The following is a 17,342-nucleotide window of genomic DNA, read 5'->3' as shown; positions in this document are numbered from 1 at the left end:
TTAGTATGTGGCCTAGAGAATATCCTTGTGATATTTTGGCAAAGAATTTGCCTGCATTTTGCCATTGTCCAAAAATTCTGACTGAGGCTAAAATGAGGAGTGTTGAATTATTTGCATTGGTAGAGGAGATCACAAAACAGCCTAGTATAGGCTCCAGTGTGTGGTTACTAATGTTCACTCTTATGAAGAGTGTATTGATGAGAAGGAGCATGCTGAGCAAGGAGAAATACAGACTGTATGGCTCCCGGAGGAAAGGGGCACCAGGAAGTAGAATTGAGCTAAATCCCATGTTCAAGGATAAACGGAGCCGGGACCTCAAGGCAAGATTACACCCAGTTAAGCTTCTGTCTTGTGAAAAGGAATTAAAGAACAGCTTAGGTCCTAGTTCACACCTTCCAGTGTGACAGACTAATGGCCAGGCCCATAGTGAGTGTATGTTTCACGGCTACTGTGCTTAACCTCACTTTCATAAAGACTGGATAATTAGCTCCAAAACAAATCCAGAAATTATCCATAAACATACTTGAAGAATTTAGCACTCCCGGCTAATCGGTTAGACTAAAACCATCCTTCCCATCCCCCCAAAAATAGACCTGAGGATGTCAACTCAGGTGTGATATGACTTATGTGTCATTGAGAGAACACTGCAATCCAAGCTGTTCTTTTTATAGGCCCAGATCAAACAGGTCTCCTGATTATACTGAAGAAATAAAATGATACTTTTTTTTTTTTCATTCAAACTTTCTGTGAAGGTACCGTCGTCCCTTGCCTCCTCTGCTTCCTTTGTCTTTGTTTTGATTTGTAAAAGGATAAGGAGAATTGTATTTTCATAATGATAAACTGTGTGACTCAAACAGCTGTCCCGCTAAAGAATGAAGAATTGAGAGAGAAAAAAGTAGAGAGTTAATTCTCAAGGCTTAAAGAAGTTCAGACAGTGAAGAATTTGCAGGCAGAGACTAAAAGTGAAGAACTATGTACGTACGAGCACCTAGTGGCATCAGAGTATTCTAGAAAAAGTTGTGGGGCTGAGGAGCTGGCCTAATCATGGGGGAGGGGCTGAATGAGCACAGATGTTTCCATATATCATTTAATATAGGAATCTAGTTTACATTCTTTGGCACAACTAAATTTGTGTGTATAAATGACATGAATAATTTCCTAGGGAGTTATTCTTACCAGACCTAGAGAAAAATACAGTGGAATGATTTCTTGACTTAATTTATTTTTAGAGTGAATTTTATTGTACTGTGTCATGAAATAAACACAGGTATTAAAATGTTTTCCATAGTGAAACATGATTAATCAATTTCTTTATCTAAAACAGGTTCAGAAGGCTCTAAGCTATTATACAAGAACATATTGTACAAGTAAAGACCATAGACCTTGTGAGTTCTAGTTTTCATTTGCCACCATAACAGCAAGAGTTTTAGAAAATAGATAATTTTTAGGTGGAAAGACTGTGATATAAAATCAAGCAAAAAATAGAACAAGTTTCTTTAATGAGACAGTTAACAAAATGAAATTTTAAACTTGAAAATTAATTACATATAAAAGAACAAAACATCGGAATGAAAATGGCAGGGGTTAATAAAATTGGATGGACAAAACAATATCAGGAGGTAGTGTACAGGAGAGATACCTCAACTTCAAAACTACAAATTGCAAAAAATATATGGAAATTGATATCAAACTATCACCTGGATTAACTGTGCTTTCTATGAAAAGCTCTCAAGACCCAAGTTTTAAGCTGGAGAGAAGCAGTGCATTGTGGTCAAAGGAAGGAGCATATGCAGGGAAGAGACAGCACTTCACACCAAAAACCCTTTAAAACATACACATGAAAGACTGATAAAGAATCCCTCACCATACCTGAAAACAAAATTTACTACTCCTCTCAAATTGTTAGAACTAGACCAAGAAAGTCAGGCAAAGAAATAGACTTGCCATCAACCACCTTTGACATTGAGAGACCACCACAGTGTAAACAGCAGAAGGGTGTTCTTTCTGAGTACATAGAATTACCAAGACAGTGTTTACATTGTCATAGCAGAGTCTTAGCAAAAAGTCTCAAAGGATTGCAGTCTTATAAATTATACTTTCTAACCAAAGGAGAATTACATTTAATATAATGTGGAAAATATTTTGGAATTAAATGGACTGCCTGCTTCTAAACCATGAGTAAGCCACAAGTCAGGTAGAAATACAAATGAAATATTTTGCAATTCCAATAGATAACCTATTGAATTCTAAGATATACAGATAAAGCTTTATTTAGAAGGAAAGTCACAACCTAGAATTGCTATCTGAGGAAAAATTCAAAAATCAACAATTTAAGCCACCTCTTCTTGGAAGCTAGAAAAGAAGAAAAAATTGCAAAGATAAAATCAGAAACAGAAAAGACAAGCAGAGAAAGTTAATAAAACCAAGCCTGGTTGTATAGCCTAATTATTAAAATGGTTAAGTCCGCAGTAAGATAGCACAAGCTAGCAAGACGACTTAAAAAGAGGACAGATATAACTACAGTCCTGTGTCTAGCAAAGAAGATCCCAATACATTTGATAATGTAGATACAATGAAGAGATTCTTTGAGAAAATATGGTAAAAATTAACACAAAGTAGGAAGTCTTAGCTGCCTCCCTCTAAATGAGAAATTGTTTAAAAAAACATTCCAAGGAAGGAAACTCCTAGACTAGGACATTTTATTAATTCTATGAGAAATAGTATCAGTTTTACAGAGACTTACAGAAAATGGAATAAAGAACCCAAACTATGAAGATCTAAAAGAAAATCATCATTATTCTTATGAAGAAAACTCCTTGAATTTAGTGTTGCAAAGGATGGTGTATTTAATAAGTGTCGTTTGCCATAGTGGTGCAACATTATTTTGGTCATTTTACATCAGTCTGTTGGAGCCGGAGAGATGCAACCATCAGTGCTTAAGAGCCTAGGCTGCTCTTGCAGACGGCCTGAGTTTGGTTCATTGTACCCATGTTGGGCAGCTCACAGCTGTATCTGTAGATGGTGTCTTCTGGTTGTGTGCTTCTGCACTGATGTACATGTATACACACACACACACACACACACACACACACACACACACAAACAAACACTTAAAAAATCAAATATTAACAGAGCAAAAAGAATGGAAAAGAATTTGCTAAAACTCATCACTCATTTAAACAAAAAGTTAAAAATTGGAATAAAGGGAAGAATCCTGAAACTGGTGACGTGGTGTGTATAAACCCCAAGTAGAAAGTTACTGATAATGCTCTTAGTGGTGAAATACTGAAATGTTCTAAGTTCAAACAGGAATGAGTTCAAACTCAGGACTTTGATTTAACTGGAGGATGTACCTAGTATTAAGGACTAAATATCCATTTTTCTGAGTCCATTATTCATCACTGAATCTTAGATACACGACTTAAGTTTCCTGTTAACATCCTCATGTATATGTCGGAGTAAGAACAGTAGGAACCCGTGTGGCTGTTCAAGTATTAAAATTACTTTATACAACATACTTATATCTTAGTTGGGAAATGGCAAGCTCCAATAACTGTTGGTACCTTCTATTATGTCTCCTTCTTTGTGTCTGAGTGGGGTCTGTTCAGGTTAGAAAATGCTGTTGTAGACCCTGAATCTGGAGTTACAGGTGCTTATGAGTCAACAGAGACGGGGATGAGAACCTGACTCCTCTTCTGCGAAGCAATATTCCTTAACCTCCAAGCCTCCAGTTCAACCCCCCTACTCACCCATTACATAATAATGAGTCAGGAAACTAGTTACCAATAGTGGTAGAATTGATGATTCAGAACAATACATCTGTGACAAGGAAAAGAGAGAGCCGCATAAACATTTTCAGCCTTTTCATAATTGAAGAAAATTTGAAGTGATTGTAGATTTGGAAGAAATAACAGCATTTTTCACATTTTTAAACTGTGTGGTATACTTTCACCAACCGAGTGATATTGATATAATTTGCCCGCTATTCCTTTATCTAATTTTTAGTGGAATCACTGGACTGAGCACTTATTCTGATTTTTTTTTTTTTTGAGCAAAAGTTCCCCCTGATTTGTTATTTTCAGTATAAAAGACATTATGACACAGGCTTATACCTAATTAGGGACTTGAAATTTCCCAACCAGTCTTGCAAAGTGTTTATATGTAATAATTCTTTAATACCTGAAATAACTACCCAAGATTAGTTTGATCATTGAAAAATTAACTTGTATCTCCCCCAAATTCACATCTTGAAGCCCTCGCCATACTCCCTCCCATATGACTTTTTTCCAAGTGAGGGGTTTGAAAACTTCTAGTGAGGGGAGAAAGAGCCCCTATAATGAAATCAGTGTCCTTTAGAGGAGTAGAGAGGACTGAGTGTATTCCCCTCTCCAGCCCATCTGCCCTAGGCATGGGGAGTTGGCCATCTACAGGCCAGGATGAGAACTTAGGAGAAAAGCCCTGGGACTTTCCACCCCCAGAGCTAAGACAAGTGTACGTACACTCAGGGCAGCTGTGACTAGCTGCAATGTGATATACTTCCAACACAAGGGTCCCCTTGCATTGTCTTTTAATAGTCACCTTCCAATTCCAAGATGACGTCATTTCAAAATGTCACATGAATAACTCCAAAGTGCTAGATTTTGCAATCAGTATCATCATCCACCAAGATTTATCCATCTCATCATAAATCTCAATAAACCTCTTTTTACTCCTACTTTTCCATGCTATTTTCTATGTTTAATGCCCTGTTTGTTTATCCAACAGTTTGAAGAATAGTCAGTTTCAGAGTTTGGTCATTAATATAAATCCAGTATGAACACTGCATAGCTTGGCTTTTCTGAAGATGTTTGTCTTTCTTTGGGATAAATATCCCAGAAAGGCAAATACTGGGTCATGTTTGGCTTTCTAAAAAAAAATAAAAAATAAAAAATAAAGTAAATTTAAAAAAAAAAACCCTAAAAACAAACAAAAACCCTGCTGTTTTCCAGAGTGCATCTTCTGCTTATATTCCCAGGAACAAATGGTTGATCTACGTGTCCCAATAGCTTCTGATGGCACACTATTTTTAAAATCTTAGCAAGTCTGACAGATAATGTTACTTTTCTGTGGTTTCACTTTGCACTCCCCAGGGCCCACTGATGCAAAACAGTTACACAACTGTACTTTCCCTGTTTGATCTTCGGTGAAAAGTCTCCATGAATTTGCCTGCTTTGAAATGGAATGTGCTAGTCCTTTGTTTCCTGTGTGGTTTGAGGATATTTTCCTCCCTGTCAGTGGCTTGTTCTTTGTCCTCTTCACAGGGACTTTCACAGAACAACAAACTCATTCATTTCAGTAAGCGTCAAGTTCATAGTCTCATCTCCCAACCCTCTATGTGCGTTCGTGCCTGTCTGTCAGCCGGTCTGTCTATCTCTCTGGTGGGCTTAACATACATGGTTTCTTGCATACTAGGGACTCACATTACAGCTGAGCCACACTCTCAGTCCCCAGTCTGTACTTTAGGGATTGTAACTTTGCTGAGAAGCCTGTTAACTCAGTCTTGTTCTAGGTTCTGAAAATTTTCTACTTTTTTCTTCATTTAAGTGTACCATCCATTTTGGGCTATTTTTAAAAGAAAGTTGTATTCATTTTTCATGTGTGCGTGGATGTGTGCAGTCTACAGCATGCATATGAAAGTCAGAGGACAACTTCTAGGAATGGCTGCTGGAGAGTCAACTCAGGCTGTCAGGCCTGGGGGTAAGTGACTCTTACCCACTGAGCCAGGTCTGCAGCCCTGGCTTTAAACTATGGTTTACAGAAGATTATGTGTTTGTTTGCCTAGGGATGCTTAATTGCTTCTGGTACCCTCCTTGTAAAGTCCACTCTTTCTCAATTTAAAGCTTTGGAACCTTTGTCAAAGTCGCAAGAGTGTTTTCCATAAATATACGACCAGTTCTCTAGTGTTTCTTCAACTAGTGTCACTTCCATGCTGCACTGATCATTACCTCGAGACAGTAGGATTTAATATCAGGTAGGATGATTCTCACTTGTCTCTGTCAAGTAGGTGTAACTCCTGTAGTGCCTGTGCCTGGAAGACATACAAATGCTGGGACAAGCTTGGCTGTATTTATAATGAGCTCCCTTGCAAGTCAAAGATCAGGATCGACATTGGCTGACATGACATTTTATTATGTTGCAAGCAACCTATGAATATAGGCTGGTTTTTTTTTTTTTTTTTTCCTTTTCTTATCTTTTGAGGTTTCTTCCCATTTCTTTCTTCAGAATTTGGTTGCTTTCAAGATACAAATTCAGTAGGTTTTGTCATGTTTGTACCTGTTTTCGTTTTATGATGTGATTATAAATAGCATTATGTTTTGAATTGTCTTCTGCATGTTCTTAATATGGAAAAATGTGGCTAGTCTTGGCACATGCTGTTAACATACAGAAATATAGGTTGTCTTGGTATTGGTATCTTTGATATCGTAGTTTGCTATACTAGTCTTAAGTGTTTTTTAAAGTACTTGTTTCTTGGTGATTTTCTACAGGCATGGCCATGTCCCCTGAAAATGGGGACCATTTTATTTATTCTTTCCAAACATATATGCCTTTTCTCTATTTTTCTTACTCTGCTGAAGCGTCTAGCCTTTGCCTTTCACTTCATCTTAGCAGGGAATCACCACACACAGGCTTAGCATGTGACTCAGGGTCAGTGTCAGCCTAGAGTTCAGTCTTCGTGGTGGGACGTTGGTGTGCTTTGACCATGTGCTGCTAAAAGTCACTTCTGGTCTGCTCTGCAGGGGATGCCAGGTGTCACTTTGGGGAAAGGGGACAGGGGATTCTATAATTCATCCTTCCACATAAATCCATGGTATTTGGGGGTAGAGGGAACCTCAGGAAGCGAGGACAAAGGGGGTTCAGTTCTTAGACCAGGACACTTTCTATAACTTGGTCCCATTTATGCCTGTGCTGCACACCCTGTTGTGTCTCAACCTTAAGCCTGCAAGTACATAAAGGTTGGGCCTCTCTTACTGATTGTGTTTGTCACATCTCTCAGTAGTAAGGTCTCAATTCTGAGGATGGGGAGAGAAAATACTTCTCTTGGTTAGTTTTTAACAGGCCCCCAACTGGGGCCAGTGAGATTGTCTTACCTGATACAGGCACAGAGGCTCCTTCAGTCCCAGGGAGAAGCCTGCTTGGGCTGCCATCTTGCTAGGCTGGGCTTTGGGAATGGAGACCATCTGCAGCCCTCTGTTGGGTGAGGAATATGTGAAGCCCTGCCACCGTGCCATGCATCCATCCTTTGGTTCCTAACCAGCTTGATACCCACTAATCACCTCTCAGAGTTTTGGCTCTATTCCCAGGATTATTTTTGTGTTCGCTGTGAAGAAACAAGGCTACGAATGTCAATTCTGTCCTGTTCTGACCAGATGACTTCTGGTTTTTTTAAGTGTCTGCATGCATATTCTAGTGTTGAAATGCACACCTGGACAAGTATATATGCTATGTGTGTATCCGTATAAAGTTGGACCATGAAGACATTTAGGTAAAACTACCTAAATAAAGCCATCAAAGGGTTCCGAATGGCAAGATTTTTCCCAGGAAAGTTAAAAGTTTTCTTTCTGCTGCCTCTTCTCACTGCTGATTTTCCAGGGATGTGGGTATCTCTGATAAACCATTCAATAATCAAATGTATCTGTAACAAACTCTTGAGTAGTTTAACCTTCCTGTCTAAATTGTGATGCACTCATCACCTTTGTTCTCAGGTAACAGCACCTTCTAAAGTGAACTAAACACAGCCAGCTGAGTGTGTACAATGCCATATGGACGGTGGTTCTCTGAAATGGTCCTTGAGTCTCTACATCGTTCAGAGCCACAGTCCATCACCATGTGTGTACACATCTTCAGGATATAGGCAGCCAGAGTTGAAACTCAAGAGGGATTTTCTCCTAGGCGTCTGTCTGACTTCCCAGCATCCTCTGGGATGTTGGCCATTTGCATGTATTCTCTTCAGTCCTGTTTTAGAGGTTTTTACTGAAATGAAAATTATGTGCTAATGGTCTTTACCTCAGGAGCAGTATAGTCATTTATAAATATCTCAGTTCATTTTGGGGAACTCGTTAAAATCCAGCTAAATTTCTATCACTTTTGATTTCCATACATAGCCAGGCCTTTCCCTCTGAAATAATGATGTCATTTCTATAGTCAGCTGACAGGTATGTGAAATACAATACACATTACATGCTTCCTATGGGCCTTGTGTCTACTTTGGTATTGTTTTCCAAAGAAAGCTTTCCTTTGTGGATGGGTGCTCTTGTCTCAACTTCCTCACTGCTTAGCATCTAAAAGGCACAGCTTGAAGCTGTTGTTAAAAAGAGGGGCTGACACAATGGGGAAGCCAAAAACCCACTAGCTGGTGAGGCAGCTGGGAAAGGGCACCCTCCTTTTACATCAGCGAACCCTGGCAGAAATAGTCAAATATTTCTTGAAACAAAATTAAGCGCTCTGAGTTTGAGTGCTCTGATACCTATTATAACCAAAAGCTTTTTTCCCTACTAGAGGTACCCTTTGTTACTATAGTGACAGGACACACATTTCATCTGCGACTCCACTTGCTTTGTTTTCCAGGCTCCTTGGTACTTTCACTGATGTCCTGTGGCCAATATGTCACCTAATGCGGTTTGTCCTCTTTTGCAACTCTGGATTTTGAAAGGCTCAGGGTTAAATGATATCTGGATGCCACTTCATGCCACCAGAAAGAAACAACCAATAAGCAAAACAAAACACTGTTTTTTTTTAAATCTCATTTGATTTTTTTAATGTGATTAATAATGTTGTTTTCAAAGAAGCAAATCATGACAGGCAGGAAAAAAAATACACACAGCAGAGATGGTGTCTGGCCTCCGCTTTTCAGGCTACTGCTATTCTACACAGAAAGGAAGTCTTATGTGCATGGCATCCTTATCATGGAATGAGGACTAGACTCATCCACAAGGAGCAATGACTAATGTATAGAAATAATAAGAGCTTTAGAATGCACCCTTCAGTGCTGGAATCTACCTGAGGGAAGAAGCAAATGAAAACACTGGTCCTTAGGGAGGAAACACAACTAGAAATGCCCACAATGCAACCTGCTGCTGAAAAAGCATCTATCCAGATGCAGGTTACAAACTTAGTCCCGATGACTTTTCAACACCGTTACTTCCTCCTTCTCTTCCTCCTCCTCCTCCTCCCATTTAAGGAGACAGAGTTCTACATTATTTGGGAATTGCTAGAATCTTCCTTCACGATGTACATGGAATGCTAATAGTTGGTGACAGAGATCCAGAAGGTTGTCATTTTCAACCAAGTTACTAGATGTATTTATAAAGTGCATGTCAGAGAAAAAAGTACCTACTAGGATAGTAAAAATAACATCATCTTAGGTACCTTCAATAGTGCAAAGTTGTTAAGTATGCACATTATAAGTGCCAACCCCAAATAGAGCACCATCTACCTACTAAGCCAGAGAAAGCTGTGGAGGGCTACCCTTACGTTTTTGATCATTTGCAGGCAGGAGTGTTTCGATCTGTCGGTGGCGTGCATGTATGTATGTGTGACTGTGCCCGAGTATCGGTTAACTGCTTGATGGCCTATGCAGGTATCTGGAACTAGCTTTCAAGAAGCTGAAGGGTCACCACTGATATAATTTCACACCCTCCACTTCAATCCGCACTTCCATGTCAAAGAAGCACTAAGCCTGGAGTAATGGCTGAGCAGCTTCAACCTGCATATATTGTAAAGTATGCACCTGACTGCGTAGTAAATGCTTAATGAGAACTACAAAGAATACAATAGCTATGATGCTGCCGAGAGAGATGCCTATGTAATAAGGGTACGACTCCTCTTGCTCATACCCTCCTGGCTTGTCACTACCAAGGAGTGTGGTACTCTGTGTGTAAGGAGATGCTTTTGGAGTTGCTGAACTGAGAAGATCCTGGACGTTCCAGAATGATCCATTGTGTGGCAGGGCGGTGATATTGAGGAGGTGGCAGAGCAGTGGGTACAGATCTGTGGAGTTCATGGCTTCTTTTGTGAAATTCTTTCTGAAGGCAGGACCGTGGGCTAAAAATATCGGATGCATTTCTGCTAATGCATTATCGTAACCGTGGTTGCCTGCTGTAAAGAGAAAAATGCATGAGTCAGCCAACCAGATGGCATTAGAATGGAAAGAACTGTCATATGGTCAAGTTCTGGCCTTAAGTGCAAAGGTTATCCAATTTGACTTTATAAAAAATGAAGTTATCATTTATAATCTGTGCTGCTGTCAGCCCCACAAATAACCTCAAGAAATCCAATGTCACCAGGCTACCCATCTTCCTTAGGGGCCTATACTACCTTGAATAGCAAAGAAGGAAGAGAACAGGGCAGAGCTGAGCCAACAGGCTGGGGAACGGAGGCAGACGGTTGATTTGGTTTTGTTCTGTGGCTGGCTGACTCTTGGCAAATACTTCCTGGGTAGCTACGATGTCTAACTGCTATTCTAAAGTAACATGGTGGTAGTCTCAATCACAAAAGGCAGAACCCATGATAGCCAACAGAGAGTGAAAAGCACTGTAGAAACAGGAGACAGCACAGCAATCAAACCTTTAGTCACAGCTGTGACCCACTTCGAAACACAAAGATCAGAATGTGTAGGGAGGCTGAGGAGTGTGGGCTGGTGGCTCCATTGCAGACCCAGCTTCGTGTGCTGCATTTTAGTGTGGCTACAAATAAAACCTTAAGAGGTCTTCTCGTGGGCATTCCCAGTGACTCCACTTAAAAAAAAAAAAAAAAAAAAAAAACCAAAGGGATTGAAATGGCATATTCAAAGCTGAATGTATGGCTGGCGTGATATCAGAGCAAAGGCATGGCCCCAGTTACGGCTAAGATGGTGACCTAAGAAAACTGATAGGCTTGAGAGGAATTATTTGAGAGTAATGAGGAACATGAGTGGTGACTCCAATTGTATTATTGTATCCTTGCTTGCTGCAAGGAAATCCACACAACAGCATCCAAATGCAGGAAAGTCACTGATCTGTCACCCCCAAAGTAGTGTGATATCTTCCTGTGAGTCAACTCCACCTGCAGAAACCGTTCTAAATGCCATAATTCCTTTCAGTTTATTCAAGCATAAATATTGCTGGGTTTATGAAACAACAGCAACTATCAGACAGAGTACTATGCTCGCCTGTTTAGTTGATAAATCACATTGGGAAATGTACCATCATATATATAATCCAGAATTGAGTTAGGTTGTGTTCATTTTTGTGAGAAGTTGGGATCTAGAGTCTAAGTCGTATGAGAAGGTCACAGTGATTCTATCATATGCCATGGACCAGAGAATCAGATTCCAGAGGAAATCACAAAGAGCAGGGACCCTGTTTGAACCAGTGGACAATAATAATAAGTGTCCACTGGCGATAGTTCTCAGACTATGCCGTGAATGTGACCCCTAGGGTCCACATAAAAACAGAGGGGCCATGTCCCCATGGTGTCCAATTTACTGTGGCTAGGTTGAGCCCAAGGATGTGCCTTTCTGACAATATCCTGATGATTTAGACACTGTTATACCAAGGGACACACTTTGGAAAACTCCTGTCTTTGAACTCAGTAACTTGCAGAATTCTGACAGAAAGGGACCACAGGAGCCAGGGTTGAACTATCCATTGAATACATAAGCATAAAGTAATAGAAAAAGGATCAACTGGAGTTTTCCTACCAACAAAATAAATGTGACCAGCCTACTGTGTAATTGTAGCTCACAAAACCAACGCCCTACAATGCCTCCCTAAATTTAGGTTAACTTTAAAATAGGAAATGCCCTCAGATATCAGCAGACCTTTTCTGAGTAATCCTGCTACCTACATAGTTAACAAACAAATGAAGGTGGAAATTATTCTCAGGAAACAGGTTTCCCACCTTCCTTGATGTGATCAAATACCATTTTACTGATTATTTGTGGGTACAAATGGTTAGAAACCAGAATGCCTGTAGCTGTACGTACCTGCTATTAGGAGTCACAAAACCACTACAAGCACATGGTCATGCAACTACTTTGCTTTTAGTCACTAAACAGACCAAGAACTCAATTCTAACTAAAAAGACATTTTTACACATTTTTTTTCTCATGTTGGGAATCAAGCCCAGGGCCTTATACATGCTAGGCAAGCATATGTGCCACCAAGTGATAGCCTCAACCTTGTACGTTTCTTATGTATGTATCTTTAAGACATTTATAGATGAGTACCGATACGATACAACACAGATCCTTCAACACTTAAGTAACAGAGAATTGAAAATATCAGTAAGTAAACTGCTATATTATCCACGGCCTCCAAGTTAGCAAGAAATGGTGCAGAATGGGAAGAAATACGATAACATACTCACACATAAAATCATCTGACTTATTCTGCAAAATATACCACCCTTCGTCAGCCACCGCTACAATTGGCTGGACTCGGTCATTGTGCTTGTAATTCCATCTTTCCGGAATCTCCTCCTTTTTGTAGACCGTTAGATTAGGATGGGCACTGGCCAGTGCCTCGTACACTTCATCAAATTTACCTAAGGAGAAAGGAAGCGAGAGGGACTCAGAACAAGACTCACATTTCTACAGACACCCAGGACTGGGAAGCTGAATGTGAGCCATGCATGGTACAACGCCACACCCCAAGAAGAAAGTCTTGAAGGGAATATAGAAACACCTGCTCTTCTGTTATTAGCACATTCTCTTACAGAATAATAATTAAAAAGGCTTTAAAAAAAAGAAACAGTATTTGCTACTCTCTAAAGACTTAAATATGGATATAGATACAAGCACCTATTGTACTATAGACGGCACCTAAATACCAAGGTTTTGTGAAACCCAAACAAAAGAATACAGGTAGATTAAACAGACAGCAGCCAGTCTGTGGATGTAGAGACAGATCCTGGAGAAGAGAACAGGTTATGTGTAGGTCAGGTGTAGCGGAAGATAACTGGGGGTGGAAATCTTACTGGGCGTATTAGAGAACACACCAGAACTGAAAATGTACCACATCTTACCACCATCTTTCACTCTTATTTCTCAAATCTATTTGTCGAGTCTTTGTCTCTCTTAACAAAGCTCAACAAGAGAAAACCCACAATACCAAAACCCAACTGCCTAAGGGAATCTAATGGGCTGTTAGTAATCCAATGGGTCGATGTAACATCTGAGTTGCAAATGGTGTACCATGTGTACAGGCAGGCATGCGTACCTCCACGTTAGGTAAAGGCAGACAGGCGTACTTCCATGTTGCCACTTAATAGATTTTGCTTAACTCCCCTGAGAGGGCACAATTCCCATTGGTGAGGTAGTAGAGCCTTTCAAAATCCCTTCTCTCTAAGTAGGACCAACTCTCCAAGGTGCTACCCTTTCATTCAGAAAAGCAAGCCTTGAATATTTGGTTATATATTCCATGACCTCTCCTCCCCATGTTAACCCTTGACCTTGCTTTAAGATGTTGCTGATGCTTAGGTGACAGTTTGGGAAGAGGGATTCCTGCAGATGTTTTTTAAAGAACACAAGGCACTAATCAAACCTCCTTATCAAAATCAAACAAGCCTAAGACTGACACAAACACTCTCTCCTTCACACACTCCACTCTTTCCCTATTAACCAGGTCTTGACTAAGGGTCTATTGATGGTCACAGGCTTCCAAGAGAGGACTGAGATTGTATTCAAAGGCCCTATCCATTTCTCTTGTAACCTTTACCATATTTTGTGATTCTAAAATGCTTAAAACCTATAGCCAAAGTGTCAGCATTTCCCCGGTGTGGGAGGAAATTAAACTCAAGAGAAATGAGAATTTTGTTTTCCAAGTCTAAGGATTAAATCTTAGTACACCCTTACGACATAGGCAAGGGTCCTGGAAAAGCAGCCACTTACACACTGGGCGTGTGCAGCGCTAGGCTGCTAGGCTCTGATCGGCATGACTTACCTTCTTTTGGCAGGATGGCAGCTACAGGTGAGTGGTCAATCAGGGTGTAGTGCTCTTTGTCCAGGTAGTGGTCAAGTTCTATGACCCTTTGCTTTGAGCACTGGGTCATCCCGTGGTCACTCGTAATGATGAGGTTAACATTATTCCATAACTTTGCCTTTTTCAGCATCTTTATCAGATACCCTAACTTGTGGTCAATATCAGAAATAACAGGCCCCATGAGAGGACTGTCAGGTCCCACATCGTGGCCCGTGTCATCGGGCTCTTCCCAGTAGAGAAAACCAAGATTGATGGGGTCTTTGGCTGTAAACCACTCAATGATTTTAGCAACTCTGTCTTCAAAGGAAACAGACTCATTGTAAGGTAGATAGTGGGTAGGGAAGCTCTCATGGATCTTAACATCGGCTCCGGGCCACATGGCCGCACCACTAGCATGCCCCGCCCTCTGGTTTGTGATCCATATTGGTGTGGCTTCTTCCCAAAACTTAGAATCATAAATATTCATGTGCTCCAAGGAGAAAGACTTGTTCAGAATAGGATCGAACATGTCATTTGCAACAATCCCATGATTCTCTGCAAAGAGACCAGTGACCAAAGTGTAATGGTTAGGGTAGGTCTTTGTGATAAAAACATTAGTGACTTGGTTCACGTGGACACCATTTTTCATGATATAATGGAAGTGAGGGGTTGGAACTTTATATAGGTAATCCCAGCGGAACCCATCAAAAGAGACTACCAGGACCTTCTGCTGTTCTGGCTGCAGAGAAAATGGAGCTGAGTGAGACAGAGCAACCAGTGTGCAAGCCACCAGAAGAAACTCTGGAATCATTTTCCGAGTCCTTGATCAGCTCAGCATAAGGTAATCTGTAGAATAAGCATAAGGGAATTAACGGTGACAACTTCCAAACTGAGGGTGACAGTGGTTGTGATCCCATTTATATCATAAGTCACTGCCTGGAAAAATCAGTGTAGAACTCCATTTGATACAGAAGACAAGGGCCGAAAAGCTTTAGTGCCACTTAAAAAACAAACAAACAAACAAACAAAAACTTTTAGTTTCCTATAAGGTATCAAAAATATATTCCTTAGAGAAACAAAGGAATTATTCAGATGGACCCCACAATAACATTTAAAAAGATGATTTGTATATGTGACTGTTCAGAGACATATTCAGCATGGTTTAGAATGTTTGAAAATTCCTGTATATGGGGTGTGTGTGTGTGTGTGTGTGGTGTGTGTGGTGTGTGTGGTGTGTGTATGGTGTGTGTGTGTGTGTGTGGTGTGCGTGTGTGTGGTGTGTGTGTGTGTGTGTGTGGTGTGTGTATGGTGTGTGTGTGGTGTGTGTATGGTGTGTGTATGGTGTGTGTGTGTGTGTGGTGTGTGTGTGGTGTGTGTGTGGTGTGTGTGTGTGTGTGTGGTGTGTGTGGTGTGTGTGTGTGTATGGTGTGTGTGTGTGTGTGTATGGTGTGTGTGTGGTGTGTGTATGGTGTGTGTGTGTGTGGTGTGTGTGTATGGTGTGTGTGTGTGTGGTGTGTGTGTGGTGTGTGTGTGGTATGTGTATGGTGTGTGTATGGTGTGTGTGTGTGGTGTGTGTGTGTGTGTATGTGGTGTGTATGGTGTGTGTGTGTGGTGTGTGTGGTATGTGTGTATGGTGTGTGTGTGTGTGTGGTGTGTGTGTGTGGTGTGTGTGGTGTGTGTATGGTGTATGTGTGTGTGTGTGGTGTGTGTATGGTGTGTGTGTGGTGTGTGTGTGTGTGTGTGTATGTGGTGTGTATGGTGTGTGTGTGTGGTGTGTGTGGTATGTGTGTATGGTGTGTGTGTGTGTGTGGTGTGTGTGTGTGTGGTGTGTGTGGTGTGTGTATGGTGTATGTGTGTGTGTGGTGTGTGTGTATGGTGTGTGTGTGTGTGTGTGGTGTGTGTGTGGTGTGTGTGTGTGTGTGGTGTGTGTATGGTGTGTGTGTGTGTGGTGTGTATGGTGTGTGTGTGTGTGTGTGTGGTGTGTGTGGTGTGTGTGTGTGTGTGTGGTGTGTATGGTGTGTGTGTGTGGTGTGTATGGTGTGTGTGTGTATGGTGTGTGTGTGTGTGTGGTGTGTGTGGTATGTGTGCATATGGCTCTGACTTCCCTTGCAATGGTCTAAGAAGGGGCAAAGGTAACCTATGAGGCACAATGGCTTTGCTTTCAGAAACACAAGCTGTATGCAGAGGATACAGATGTGCTCAAGGTAAGATTTGCTTTTTTAACCTGTGGTTTCTTCCAAACTAGAAACTGTTTTAGACATTGGTTTCAAGGCAATGACTGACTGATACCAAACTTAAATTTGCTATTGTATCTTGAATGCCACTCATTTTGGTCCAATTCTGGGAGCGATATTAATGATGGCTGTGATGAGGGAATGAATTGTATGAAGAAACTGCAAGTGACTGATCCCAGTTCCTTCCCCCCTTTCCTTTTCCTTCCCCCAATTTTCTCTCCCATCTCACTAACACGAAGAAAATTATTATCAACCAAATACAATTTAACGCCAAGAAAGAATCAATTGCACGGAGCGTATGATTTTTTTTTTCCATTTATTTTAGTTCATTGCGGTAAATAGAACTGTTTCTTGGGGCAAACCGAAGTGAGACATGAGCCTCTGTCTAAAGTTCCGGGATGTTCGAAAAGAAGAAGCAATATAATTACATGGGTGACATAACGCATGGGAGTGGGTTTGAGGGGGAAAAAAAAGACAAATCTCTCATAGCTCCACGCAGAAATGGCACGAATCACTGAAAAATTCTAGATCTGGATTGAAATCGCCCTGGCCTCTCCAGTCCTTCCTCTCTCCAGCCCTTCCCCCACAACCTGGGCAAACCGGAGCACTAATCAAAGCGCAGAGGAGGGTAGAGAAGAGGAGTGGGTTTACGTCAGGGTGTTTGAGGGGATGGGTGGGTGAATCGCCTCCTCCCTACTGGGTTACTAGGCCTCTCCGCCCCCCAGTCTCCCGGCCAGTGACAGCCCCAGTATGGGCCTCGGGAGGCAGGCCACCCATCCCAGGGGACTCACCCGCGCTGAGATCGATCTGTCCTGGAGGGTTTGGGGCCAAGAGGTGGCGGAAGAAAGGGGCGCTGTCGGATCCCGTAGCCTCACCTGCAGGCAGCCTCAGCACAGAGCACCTGACCCTCGCTGCAGCCCGCCCCGCTGCTGGAACGCCATTGGCTCCTGCCAGCTTGTCATTGTTACTAGGGAGAAAAATCCGCTCCTAGGAGTAGCTGTGCTGCCTGTCAATTAGCGCAAGCAGGGGGCGGGCACTGCGTGGGTTTGAAGGAGCGGGACTTGGTGGCCAGGTTTGGGGACAGGGAAGGGTGGCTGGGGACTCTTGAAAGCTTGTCACTCAGAACTGTCCT

General features: G+C 41.5%; 1 protein-coding gene across 1 annotated transcript; it reads right to left on the bottom strand.

Annotated features, from left to right (window-relative positions):
• Positions 1–8,765: 8,765 nt before the first annotated feature.
• Positions 8,766–17,141, bottom strand: Enpp5 (ectonucleotide pyrophosphatase/phosphodiesterase family member 5). The gene is made up of 4 exons (XM_034521620.2): positions 17,002–17,141; positions 13,959–14,822; positions 12,385–12,561; positions 8,766–10,134 (listed from the first exon to the last, which is right to left on the bottom strand). The coding sequence occupies exons 2-4, from the start codon at positions 14,785–14,787 to the stop codon at positions 9,710–9,712; spliced, it is 1,431 nt and encodes a 476-aa protein (XP_034377511.1). The 5' UTR covers positions 14,788–14,822; positions 17,002–17,141; the 3' UTR covers positions 8,766–9,709.
• Between the last annotated feature and the right edge of the window lie 201 nt (positions 17,142–17,342).

The sequence above is a fragment of the Arvicanthis niloticus genome, chromosome 17 (genome assembly GCF_011762505.2).
Source record: "Arvicanthis niloticus isolate mArvNil1 chromosome 17, mArvNil1.pat.X, whole genome shotgun sequence".
NCBI classification, from domain to species: Eukaryota; Metazoa; Chordata; class Mammalia; order Rodentia; family Muridae; genus Arvicanthis; species Arvicanthis niloticus.
This window is presented reverse-complemented; position numbering and strand designations above follow the sequence as displayed.

What these genes read in the sequence shown, in the direction of transcription:
- Enpp5 (XM_034521620.2), bottom strand. Translation starts at nt 14,787, where the DNA reads ATGATTCCAGAGTTTCTTCTGGTGGCTTGCACACTGGTTGCTCTGTCT. An exon ending in TGCCATCCTGCCAAAAGAAG is followed by an intron (nt 12,562 to 13,958) that starts GTAAGTCATGCC and finishes CTTTCTCCTTAG; the next exon opens with GTAAATTTGATGAAGTGTAC. An exon ending in TAAGTCAGATGATTTTATGT is followed by an intron (nt 10,135 to 12,384) that starts GTGAGTATGTTA and finishes TTCTCTTTACAG; the next exon opens with CAGGCAACCACGGTTACGAT.